Below are 12,988 nucleotides of genomic sequence, written 5' to 3' on the forward strand. Positions count from 1 at the left end.
TAAATTCTGCTATGCTTTTTATGAGGAAAGATATTTTTTGAAGATATCCCATTCCTTTGATCTTCCTCCACAGATAAACAATTCCCACAGCTCCAAAAATAATTAGATAAACGTATTTTGAAGCACTGGACAGCTGAAAATAGTAATTAATTGATTAATTATAACCTGTAGTAGAAGACCCCCCCCCCCTAATTTTTAACTTTGATCCAAATTTTCTCGGTTTCTGATAAAGATATGAAAAATGTGTCAACTGATAAATTGTTTATCATAATATCCTATACATTTTATGGCAAAAAATTCGGTGGTACAAGGGGGTACAACTGATTTAGGGGTACAAAATTGGTGATTCGGGGGGTACAACAATTCGTGGGTACAAAAATTCGGGGGTACAAACTATCAATGATTCTGGGGTACAACCCATTTCATTTAAAGGTACAACGCTTGTGATTCGGGGGTACAAATTTTTTTGAGGGAGTTTCTGAATTCCTGAATTTCAGAGCTTGAAAATCTTAGAATTCTTAGAATTTCAGAACTTTGGAATTCCAGTATTTCGGAATCTGAAAATTTCGGAACTTCAAAATCTGAGAATCTGAAAATTTCCGAATTTCAGAATCTCAGGACTTCAGAACTTCGAAATATCAGAATTTCAGAACTTTGGAATTCCAGAATTCGGAACCTGAGAATTTCGGAACTTCAGGATCTGAGAAACTGAGAATTTCAGAACTTTGGAATTTCAGTGTTTCGGCATCTGGGAATTTAGGACGACAGAAATTTTTCACTTCTCATTGTCTCTATCTTTTTGAAAATAGAGAACTGTAAAATAAGCTTGACAAATTTTACAAACTCAGGTTTTTAATGCTTAATTTAGGATTAAAACCCAGCCTATACTTTCCTCAACACCAATTTTTCTCAATTCTATTTCATTTCTCTTTGTTTCTCAATTTTCCTTCGTTTTTACCCCAATTTTCCGTTTTTTTTCCCAATTTTTCTCAATTTTCCTCAACTTTCATGGTAATTGAAATTTTTCTCATTTTTTTTCACAATTTTCTATATCATTGATTGAAGAAAACAATCACAAATTAGCAATTTACCAACGAAATTCGAAAATCCCAAAAATTAGCCCAAAATGAGCTATTTTCTCTCGAAATTTGTTCGAATAGGTAATAAAACATTACAAAAATTATAAAATTATTTTTTTTCGACTAATTACCACAAAAATTTGAGCAAAAACGATGAAAAACGAAGGAAAACGGAGAAGCCCGTCCCGGCCCGGCGGGCCTGTCATTCCACAAGTTTTGAAGATTTTTTCGATCAAAAATTTTTTCGAGTTTTTCTTTGATATTTTTTGATCAAACAGACAAACAATCCAAAAAGCACAAAAAATAATGGAGAAAATTGTATTGAGAGCTCAAAATTCGGCTCAAAATGACAAAATGTTTGCTACCGGGCCTTCCGGGCCCGGTCTTTGGCGGGCCGGCCCGGAATTTTACAAGTATGAATTTCGCGAAATTTTCCCGAGGAAGAGAAAACCCCGCAGCTCGGCCACGGCCATGGACTGATGAGGTCATCGCTCGCAAATTTTATTTTTGGGTTTTTCTCCGTTTTCCTTCGTTTTTCATCATTTTTGCTCAAATTTTCGTGGTAATTAGTCGAAAAAAATTAATTTTATAATTTTTGTAATGTTTTATTGCCTGTTCGAACAAATTTCGAGAGAAAATAGCTCATTTGGGCTAATTTTTGGGATTTTCGAATTTCGTTGGTAAATTGCTAATTTGTGATTGTTTCCTTCAATCAATGATATAGAAAATTGTTTAAAAAAGAGAAAAATTTAAATTACCGCGAAAATTGAGGAAAATTGAGAAAAAGACGAAGGAATATTGAGAAACAAAGGGAATTGAAATAGAATTGAAAAAACAAGGAATTGAGAAAAAATGGAAAATTGAGGAAAGTATCGGTTGGGTTTTGAACTTAAATTAAGCATTAAAAAACTGAGTTTGTAAAATTTGTCAAGTTTAGATTATTGTCAAAAAGAACAATGTGACAATGAGAAGTGAAAAATTTCTGTCGTTCGAAATTCTCAGATACCGAAATACTGAAGTTCCAAAGTTCTGAAATTCAGAGATTCTTAAATTTGGAAATTCTCAGATTCTGTAGTTCCGAAATTCTCAGATTCCGAATTCTGGAATTCTAAGAATTCTGAAGACAATGAAGAAAATTTCTGCCGTAATTATTGAAAATTCAGAAACATTGAGATTCTGAAGTTTTGAAATTTTGAAGTTCCGAAGTTCTGAGATTCTGAGATTTTGAAGTTCTGAAATTCTGAGATTCTGAGATTCTGAGATTCTGAGTTTCTGAAGTTCCAAAATTTTCAGATTCCTAAATACTGAAATTCCAAAGTTCTGAAATTTTAAAAATTCAGAGATTTTCAAGCTCTGAAATTCAGGAATTCAGAAACTTCGTCAAAAAAATTGCACCCCCCGAATCACAAACGTTGTACCCCTAAATGAAATAAGTTGTACCCCAGAATCATTGGTAGATTGTACCCCGAATCGTTGTACCCCCGAATCACCAATTTTGTACCCCTAAATCAGTTGTACTCCCTTGTACTCCTAAATCATTGTACCCCCCGAATTTTTGGCCACATTTTATCAGTTGACACATTTTTGATATCTCTTATAGGAGCTGAGATAATTGAGCTCAAACTTGAGAGTGTGGGGGCCCTTCGATTACAGGTTTTACGGTAGTTTAAAAAACACTTACTGAATTGTGTCTTTTGAGTTTTCGCATATTGGATAATAAATAGGATAAAATCTCACATATAACTTTTACGCTTAGCAATAAAGATTCTGTTAGGTGTAAACAAGACAAGATTGTTAAGAGTGAGGAAGGAGGCCTAGATTTCCATGTGTCCAGATGTCCGATTTTTCTTTTGGTTTTTTTTCCTTCCTGGGTCCTGGGTCCTGGGTCCTGGGTTCATGTCATAACATTTTTCAAGTCCTACATTTTGAACCTAAATTTGTCTGAAAATGTTGAGTTTGAAGCGAGCTATGGGTCGAAAACTATATTTTAGTGATCTCTTTTTTTTTTGAATTTTGCGTTATGAGTGATAAGATTCTGTTTCGTTAGGCTTATCACCCTACCATCTATTTGAAGAACGATTCTTGATCGTTTTCTTGTACCGAAAACAAAATGATAAGACGGGATCTTTGTACGAATTTCTGAGAAATGGCGCCATTATCAGTTCGGTATCAAAACTATAGTATGAAATTTGGTTTTTGTGATAAAAATTTTGTATAAAAGAGGGTCAGATAAGATATGTGTTATTATCTTTTTGTTGAGAGAAGATGACTGGTAAGTTTTTTTTTTCAATTAAAAAAAAACAATATAATATTTTTCCAGCTACCGTAGTGGCCACGATGCCAGGAGACGAAGCAGCTGGTAGGTCAAAATTTTGACCTCACATATATCATTTCCTGTCAAAGATATCAAAGTTTTGTCAACTGATAAAATAGGAACCGAGATATTTGAGCTCAAGAAGATGCCATTTTTCCAAAAGCCGTGTTTTTTGTAAAAATGTATATATATATACTTTGAGCTCAATTATCTCGGTTTCTGTGAGAGATATATAAAACTGATAAATTGATAAAATATTGGTCATATTATGATAAATATTTTATCAATTATAAATTTTTTGATATCTTTCATAGGAAACGAGATAATTTAGCTTAAAGTTCAAGCTCAACATTTTTTAGACACCATCAAAAAAGTGATTGGTTATGTGGACCAATGTGTCGAAGCCGGGCAATTTTTGTTTCCCGAAATGAAAGAATCGTTTGAAATAATTTCGAAATTGGGAAAAGCGATAAGCGCTCTGACTGAATTGGCTCCACCAGATGAGGATCCGGTTATGAAGAAGTTGGGAGAGCTGGAAGGCAAAATCGACACTCTAGCTGACAAAATGAACGCCAAGTTCTCGGATTTGAAGGCTTTTATGACTGAAACAAAGTTCAATGAGGATGTGATCCAACCGGCCACTAAACTGATGCAGTATATTATGGACACATTCAAACATCCATCCAAGAAAGCGACGGAGAACTTTTTGGAGTCTTATAAGAAGAATAAACCCTTGGATTTGGCTTATGTGAGTTATCTCGATTCTTATCGAAGATATCAAAAATCTGTCAACTGATAAAATAGTGGTAATTTTATGATAAACAACTTATCAGTTGACCAAATTTCGATAACTCTTACAGGAACCGAGGTAACTCAGCTCACATTTACCGTACTACTTTGAGCTCAGTTATCTCGATGCCTCTTAGCGATATCGCAATTTTGGTAACTGATAGATTGTTTAGCATCAAATGAGCTATATTTCATCAGTTGACAAATTTTTGATATCTCTCATAGGAACTGAACTAATCAAGCTTAAAACTACCGCAGTTTCTCCAATAGAAGTCGTCTGATAAAATAGTGATAATTTTATCATATAGAAAATTCCAGAGTGTAATGAGCAAAATGCAGCAAGACACCACGAACCCATTATACATGTCTATGGAAGCTGACTTGATTAAAACTGAGACCACTTTCAATAAGTGGAAGAATATTATCACTGGAGCACTGGGACAATTTGTGAGTTATATAAAAAATTTAGAACCGTTTGAAAGAGCGTTTTAAGCCCTACGTTTTGCAATTTGAATCAACTGTGAATGTTGAGTTTGAAGCGAGTTATGGGCTAAAAACTGAAGCCTACTTCAAACTGAAAAATTTTATATTAATTTAGCATGAAACTACCTACAACTGCTCTCAAAACCTCTAAAACCCCAAAGTGTATTGGCCAAAAATAATGATTTTTGACGTTTTTAGAGCTTCTAAACACTCAAAACCGTTTAAAACTGCTCTAAACCCCTTAAAAACATAAAAAATCGCGATTTTCCACCATTTTGAATTTTCGCGTCAAGATGGCCTAGTGGATTTTTCCACGGAGTTTTTACCAATCTCAACACCAAAGTTCGATTCCTATGGGGCGCAAAACTTTTTTGATTTTTGTGTGGGCCTCGTAAAATGCATTTTTAGCAGCTTTGGATGTTTGGAACGCTAAAAACTTTTTTTTTGAAAATTTCAAATTTTGAAGTTATCAGTCAATTTTTTTTATCTGAAAATAAAACGTTCAAAATGTCTAAAAACGCATTTTTCGAGATCCACACAAAAATCAAAAAAGTTTTGACACCCAGAGGAAACGAACTTTGGTGTTGAGCTTGGTGAAAATTGGGTGGAAAAATCCACTAGGCCATTTGGACATCAAAACTCAAATTGGTGAAAAATTGCCTTTTTTGAGGATTTTAGCAGGTTTTTCATATCAAGAAACTCTGAAAATGTCGAAAATTGGGACTTTTTTTTTCATAACTGTTCAAATGCCCGGCCGAATTTCGTTCCAAATGTCCAAAACGAATAAAAATGACTTTTCCAAGGTTCACATAAAAATCAAAAAAGTATTGACACCCAGAGGAATCGAACTTTGGTGTTGAGATTCGTAAAAATTGTGTGGAAAAATCCACTAGGCCATTTGGACATCAAAACTCAAAATGGTCAAAAATGACTTTTTTTTTTGGAGTTTTAGGGGGTTTTTGATGATTTTAAGCAGTTTTTTAATGTTTATAAACTCCAGAAATGCATTTTTCGTACCTCAAAAATTTTAGCTATTCGTGGAAGCATTTGCCTCTGGTCTACAGGATTCTAAAGACACTAATGATAGGGACAGAATGAATGAGTGCTCGGCCAACCTTAACACTGATATGGACGCCTTGAGAGATAAGTATAAGGTAGGCTCCTTGATTTTTTGATATGTCCTCCAAAAAAAAACTCCAGGCCGGAGACGCTTACTGGAAAGGGATGAAGACCTATATTCAGCAATTCCAAGAGGATACCTCGAAATTGACTCATAAGGATCGAGCTGATAAGCTTATTAGCATTTTGAACACAATTTTGACCAACGAATCGTTGTACCTGGTGATTTCCGACTCTTCCCCCAATATCAACGACTTCTCCATGTGGAAAGGAGTGGATGACCAGACTGTGGAGTCTTATGAGAAAGGAGGATGTAATATAATAGTGTACAGAAGCAAAAAAGCCAATACGTTGAGTGTCGGTGAATTTTGGGACATGCAGCACGCTTGTGAAGCTTGTGAGACTGGAAAAATCAAGGCGTAAGTTTGGTGCCATTTTTTGATGTTCTGACTTTTAAACCTAATTTATCTTGCTTCATTTGAAAGCTGTCAAAAAATGTTCAACTAAGAAAATATTGGTAATATTTTGATAAACATTTTATCAGTTGACCACTTTTCGATATCTTCTCTTGAAATCAAGATACAGTACTGTACAATAAGATATACAAAAAACGTTTTTTTCAGTGGATTTTCTGCCTAACTGTAACTTTAAAGGCGCATAACTCTTTTCAATAGTTTCCAATCACTATGAAATTTATACCGTTAGATAGGAAATTTTAAGGGCTATCAAACAAGTGTAGCATTTAGATATATACAACGCCGGTCGATAAGATATGCAAAAACGTATTTTTCCGTTAATTTTCGACCATTTTGACAATTTTCAAGAGCCTGGAGCTCGGCTGTCAAATTTACAATCATTTTGAAAATTCCTAGTCAGCTTGATTTCTGAAATACACCAGTTTTTTTCAATTTGGCATTTTTCAGTTTTGGCTTAAAATGACTGAAAATTGGCTGAAAAAGGGTAAAAATAAGCTTGAAAATGAGCTGGAAAGAGCCCCTATATCTCGGTTACTGTAAAAGATCGCAAAAAATTGCCAACTGATAAAATATTGGTGATTTCATGATCAATAATTTATCAGTTGGCAAATTTTTGATATCTTTCACAGGAAATGAGATAATTGAGCTCGAAGTTGGCGGTTATTTTTGGATAGAGCCAAAACTTCCAATTTTCCAGAAAAGGCTCGTGCAGTGGTCACGCTGACACTCTTCATGACAACATCCCCATGGCAAAGTTCATTGTGTTGATTTGGGACGCACGTCATCCAGAAGTACGGTCCTGTTTGACTCCTGGACACGAATGGGGTCCAGGGTACACGATGACAGTGGAGGCTGGTGAGACACCATGGGCCATGAAGATGAAATTAGCTATGGTTGCTGGATTTCCATGAATATTTCGAAAAAAAACACACACATTGTTCTATTTTAAAATAGGTTCCAGAAATAAATTTTCGTTTTTTTTCTCAAAAATCCGGTCTCAAGAGAAACACGATGATCATGAATCAAACCTTATCAAAATCTGTTCAAACGATTAATGTCAACTTTCCGAAGCAGAAAAAGATTGGTTTAGATACAAAGATCATGCCAATTGTTTGAATTTCATCGTAATTTTTTTCTGGTTTTTTCCGATTCTTTTTAAAATTTTCTCTCCAAATATTTCATTGAAAAAATGTTTAAAAAATCAAGTTTATTGGAATTTAATTAAATATATCAAGGAATACAAAAAACAATTAAAAATGGTGAAACAGTAGCACAACCAAAAGTGAATTATTGAATGACTAGTCGATTCGAAAACTAAAAATTCCAAAAAAAATTATTTAAAAAATCCATATTGAGATTGAAAACTGTAGCGTAAAATTTTCCTCCAAAATGCTGAAAATTAAGTTTTTTAAATCAAAAAAGTGGAAAATATAAATTCACAAACCTGAAAAACTGAATGGGAAATTACACATCTGAGTCTTCGTTTTTTTTTCAAATCTGAAAAAAATAACTTTTAAATAAAATTTTGAATCTTCAGTTGTTAAATCTAATTCCATTAGAAATTTTTTAAATTTTCCAAAATTAATTATTTTTCAAAAACAAAAAAAAACTTCAAACTCACCAATTTATGAAAGGAAAGTTGCACATGTGGGTGATCTGAAAAATAATTTTTTTTTTTTGATTTTTTCTGAATCTTCAAACTCATGTACCTTTAAAAATCCCCAAAAAAGATAGGTGGGTTTCAGTGTAAAGTTTTCAGAAATCTGGAAAAAAACATCTTACTTGAAATTTACCAAAAAATAGGACTTACCGCTTTTTAAAAAATTATTCAAAAATAGAATAGAGAATATGAGAATTTTCAAAAAAATATTTAAAAAAAAACATTTTAGACCACCTGAATCATTTGGCAGTCAAATAAAAAACGAATAGAATGAAGATTTTCGGGAATAGTTTGATGGTTTTAAACGGAAATTTTGTATTTGCTTTGGGCGGAAAAAAGCACAAAAAAATGGAGAAAAGTTTCGAAATGTTGACTTTAGAAGAAAAAAAAAGTCGTGATGTTTACCTAACATTGAAGTCAAAATTGAGTACTGTAGGGTACTGTAAGACAGATTATTTGATTAGTTTATACTTTATTTTATACCAGACGAGTATTGCCCGCTTGAATTTTTCCGTGAACTTGTCAACCTACTTTTGCGAACAGAGAAACACCTAAATGCTCCCAAACAGAGGTTTTTGAAGACTCATGACCTCGATTTTCGATATTATCAAAGACACAATTAACGGGCAACATCTAGCTGCTATTTCGAGTAATTTGTGAAATTTTGGGAAATTTTGGCTCAGTGGCGACTTCGCTAGGGTCCGCTAACCGAGAACAAACGGACACACGCACAGAGTTTGGTGATTGTTAATAGTAAAGATAATTCTTTAAGTAAAATACATTTTGAACTTAAATTTAGCTGAAAATGTTGAGTTTGAAGCGAGTTATGGGTCAAAAACTTTATTCTAGTAATTTTTTTTAAGTTTTGTGTATTGAGTGATAAGATTTCGTTGGGCTTATCACCCTAGAATCTATTTGATGAAAGATTCTTGATCGTCTTCTTGTACCGAAAACAAAATGATAAGATTTATCAAACGAATATTTCTGAGAAATGGCGCCATTATTAGTTTACTTTCTTTGAAACAAAAATTGTATAGTATGGAAATTTGGAAAAATAATTCTGTAATTTGAGAATAAAATAAAAATAATTTAATTTTGAATGCATCAAATGAAACAAAGAATTAGGCTTCTAATAATTAAAGATATCCAACAATGAGTCTTCTATAAGTCTTCTGATCCCGCTCATCGGGCGCAGTGGTCGCTGTTAACCAGTAGCCAGGCCCATCAGCTAGTCTTGGACAGTTTGCAGCTCGAGTCTCTTCCCCAATAAAACCAATCATACAAATGAAGCCAGCATTATGAATCGGGTTATCGAATAAGGTTTTTGGGTAGCCCTTGTAGTGGATTCGTCTGAAAATTGATATGATCACAACACATGAGGGACATGAAAAAACTTCTTCTTGAAATCGACAAATTAATACAAAGAAAATGGTTCAAAAACCATCTTTCTAGCAGTTACGGGAGCCGAGATACATGCCGTCAAAGTTTGAGACGCAGACGACCAGACACTCTAACTGTCTGCGTCTCTCCCAAACTTCAAATGACCGTATCTCGGCTTCTAGAACAGCTAGAAACTTGGTTCTTTTTGTGTTTTGGAGCATTTTTCTTCTATTTTTCACTGAAAATGTTTCCTTTATTCAAACCCCTTGAAGAGTTGAGTATTTGTACCCGGTGTTGGAGGTTTCCGCGTTGCTACCAGTGGCACTAGCTGCGCGGCCGTAAAAATTCCGAAAAGGTTAAAAAACCATCGTTCTAGCTGTTCTGGGAGCCGAGATACAGGCTGTCGAAGTTTGAGACGCAGACGACAAGACACTCTAACTGTCTGCGTCTCTCAGAAACTTCAAATGACCGTGTCTCGACTCCTAGGGCAGCTAGAAACTTGGTTCTTTTTGTGTTTTGAATAATTTTTCTTCTATTTGTCGTACTTACGTCGGAATCTTCCCATTCTCCAACGTCTTCACCTCCTGTTTCATCTGTTCCAACTTCTCGGAACCCACTGAATTTGCTTGTGTGCTTCTATAGACTATCACAGAACACTTTCCACGTTTGTAGGACTCTATAAGTTGTCCTTCAACATTCGTATCAATAGCATAGTTGAAATCATCATAGCCTTCATCGTTGAACACGGCTAGGTAGAAGGCGTCGCTGAAAATCTTTGGCTAGTTGGCATTTCTGGCTCTTTCTTTACTTTGTCAGAATATTATTCAGAATATTTTTCAATTCATCAGCTTTTTGTGAGTTGTTCAAATGCTCATGAGTATCCTGATACTCTCCCAGGTACTTTGGCAGAGCTGTCCAATAGGATAGGTCCTTTTTGTAAGCCTCTCTCCAGTTTTCGATAGTTTCAAAAAGCTTCTGTCCTCTACTGGAGAGTCTTTCCGAGTCATAAGTGTTACTGTCTTTGAGCAGACCACTTGCAAATCCTTCGAGGAAGAGCTGAAAATTATTTTTTTATTCCTTCAAATTTACAGTAAGTGTGTGTGTGTGTGTGTGTACTACAAAAACTACAAAAACCTCTTTTTTGGGAACATTTAGGTTTTTTTCTATTCTCAATGGTAGTTGCCCCGAGAAAAATTAGCTCAAACTTGACAGTGTGGGGGTGCCCTTTTATTACAGGTTTTACGGTAAGATGGAATCGACTTACAAATTGTCCAAGTACCCCATTAATGATATCGTGCCACTTATCAAAAGTTGACCTTGTTTTTAGGTTATCCGCGTCCATTGCCATTTTCAACGGGTTTGTTGTTGGTCCCTCGAGAAGGCTTAGAACGCTCTGAAAATATCGTTTATTTGGAGCTGAATTATATCGGTTCCTGTGACAGCTATCAGAATTGTGTCAACTGATAAATTATTGGTGATATTATGATAAATAATTTATCAGTTAGAAATTTTTTGATATCTGTTACAGGAATCGTGATAATCGAGCTCAAAGTTGATAAACTCACATAGGCTAAATCCAATAGAGAATTTTTATCATAGGCCTTTCTGAAGTTTTCAAAGGCCTCCGGCGCTGGGTTTGTCAGGCAATCAGCCATATATTTGGTCAACTTGGAGGTTGGTGTTATCACTTCGTCTTGGAAATTCATCTCAGTTATAAAGGCTTTCATATCGCCAAACTTGAGGTTCATTTTGTCGGCGAGCTGAAACATATTTTTATAGGCCAAAACAACTGATTTAGGGGTACAAAATTATGGTACAAAAATTCGGGGGAACAACGATTCGGGGTACAAACTGACAATGATTCTGAGGTACAACTTATTTCATTTAGGGGTCAAACGTTTGTGATTCGGGGGTACAAATTTTCTGACGAAGTTTCTGAATTCCTGAATTTCAGAGCTTGAAAATCTCTGAATTTTTTAGAATTTCAGAACTTTGGAATTTCAGTATTTAGGAATCTGAAAATTTCGGAATTTCAGAATCTGAGAACCTCAGAATATCAGAATTTCAGAACTTCAAAATCTCAGAATCTCAGAATTTCAGAACTTCAAAATCTCAGAATCTCAGAACTTCGGAACTTCAAAATTTCAGAACTTCAGAATCTCAATATTTCTGAATTTTCAATAATTACGGCAGAAATTTTCTTCATTGACTTCAGAATTCTTAGAGTTCCAGAATTCGGAATCTGAGAATTTCGGAACTTCAGAATCTGAGAATTTCCAAATTTAAGAATTTCAGAATTTCAGAACTTTGAAATCAAAGAATTTCAGAACTTCAGAATCTCAGAATTTCAGAAGTTTGGAACTTCAGTATTTCGGTATCTGAGAATTTCGAACGACAGAAATTTTTCACTTCTCATTGTCACATTGTTCTTTTTGACAATAATCTAAACTTGACAAATTTTACAAACTCAGTTTTCTAATGCTTTAATGTTTCTCAATATTCCTTCGTCTTTTTCCCAATTTTTCTTAATTTTCCTCAATTTTCGTGGTAATTTAAATTTTTATCTTTTTTAAACAATTTTCTATAACTTTGATTGAAGGAAACAATCACAATTTAGCTATTTCACACAAAATTCGAAAATCCCAAAAATTCGCCCAAAGTGAGCTATCGAAAATTGTTCGAACAGGCAATAAAACATTACAAAAATTGTAATATTAATTGAATTTTTTGTCGACCAATTACCACAAAAATTTGAGCAAAAATGATGAAGAACGAAGGAAGACGGAGAAAATCTCGGGAATAAAATTTGCGAGCGATGACGTCATCATTCCATGGCCGTGGCCGAGCTGCGTGGTTTTCTCTTCCTCAAGAAAATTTCGCGAAATTGAGATCTTTTCGCAATTCCCATTTTTCTCCGTTTTCCTTCGTTTTTCATTATTTTTGCTCAAATTGTTGTGGTAATTTATCGAAAAAAATTAATTTTATAATTTTTGTAATGTTTTATTGCCTGTTCGAACAAATTTCGAAAGAAAATAGCTCATTTTGGGCTAATTTTTGGGATTTTCGAATTTCGTTGGTAAATTGCTAATTTGTGATTGTTTCCTTCAATCAATGATATAGAAAATTGTTTAAAAATGAGAAAATTTAAATTACCTCGAAAATTGAGGAAAATTAAGAAAAATTGGGAAAAAACGAAGGAATATTGAGAAACAAAAGGAAATGAAATAGAATTAAGAAATAAAATTGAGAAAAATTGGAAGTGAGGAAAGTATCTACTGGCATTAAAATCCGTTTGTAAAATTTGTTAAAATCATTTCAGAGTTCTCCATTGTCTTTCTTGAAATAGTGAGATTCTGAAGTCCTGAATTTTTGAAGTTCCAAAGTTCTGAGATTTTAAAGGGGGACTCCGACCAAAAATTTTTATTGCATTAAAATGTGCTAAAATTTATCTATTTTTCGAATATTATTGCGAAAAAATTCAAAGAAAATCCGAAATCCCCGAAAAACGGCGTTGAAAAGGAAGAAAATTCAAAAAAAGGTGCCGCCGGGGGACGAGGATTTTCAGTGAGAAACCTAGGTCACGGCACCTGACAGCCTTTTTTTCAAGTCGCCGACAGTGGCTTTTTACGTTTTTTACCTGCCGGACATGAAATTGAAAAAAATCCGGAAAAATTGCCACGTAGGAAAG

The 12,988-nt window shown here is 34.3% G+C and overlaps 2 protein-coding genes across 2 annotated transcripts in view; one reads left to right on the forward strand and one right to left on the reverse strand.

The window, feature by feature from the left end:
* Window positions 1-3,416: 3,416 nt before the first annotated feature.
* On the forward strand, window positions 3,417-7,171 carry CBG22830 (the record flags this gene model as incomplete). The annotated part of the gene is made up of 6 exons (XM_002638238.2): window positions 3,417-3,438; window positions 3,753-4,141; window positions 4,501-4,629; window positions 5,697-5,819; window positions 5,866-6,203; window positions 6,958-7,171. The coding sequence occupies 6 exons, from the start codon at window positions 3,417-3,419 to the stop codon at window positions 7,169-7,171; spliced, it is 1,215 nt and encodes a 404-aa protein (XP_002638284.2).
* A 1,885-nt stretch (window positions 7,172-9,056) lies between these two features.
* CBG22828 overlaps window positions 9,057-12,988 on the reverse strand; it is a gene marked incomplete at both ends in the record, with an annotated part of 6,046 nt that continues 2,114 nt past the window's right edge. Inside the window, 5 exons of the mRNA XM_045238421.1 lie at window positions 9,057-9,270; window positions 9,850-10,065; window positions 10,109-10,356; window positions 10,565-10,672; window positions 10,866-11,060. Coding sequence (XP_045097669.1) covers window positions 9,057-9,270; window positions 9,850-10,065; window positions 10,109-10,356; window positions 10,565-10,672; window positions 10,866-11,060 — 981 coding nt within the window. The remainder of the gene's footprint in view (window positions 9,271-9,849; window positions 10,066-10,108; window positions 10,357-10,564; window positions 10,673-10,865; window positions 11,061-12,988) is intronic.

Source organism: Caenorhabditis briggsae, assembly GCF_000004555.2.
Source record: "Caenorhabditis briggsae complete genome, chrV, whole genome shotgun sequence".
Taxonomy (NCBI): Eukaryota; Metazoa; Nematoda; class Chromadorea; order Rhabditida; family Rhabditidae; genus Caenorhabditis; species Caenorhabditis briggsae.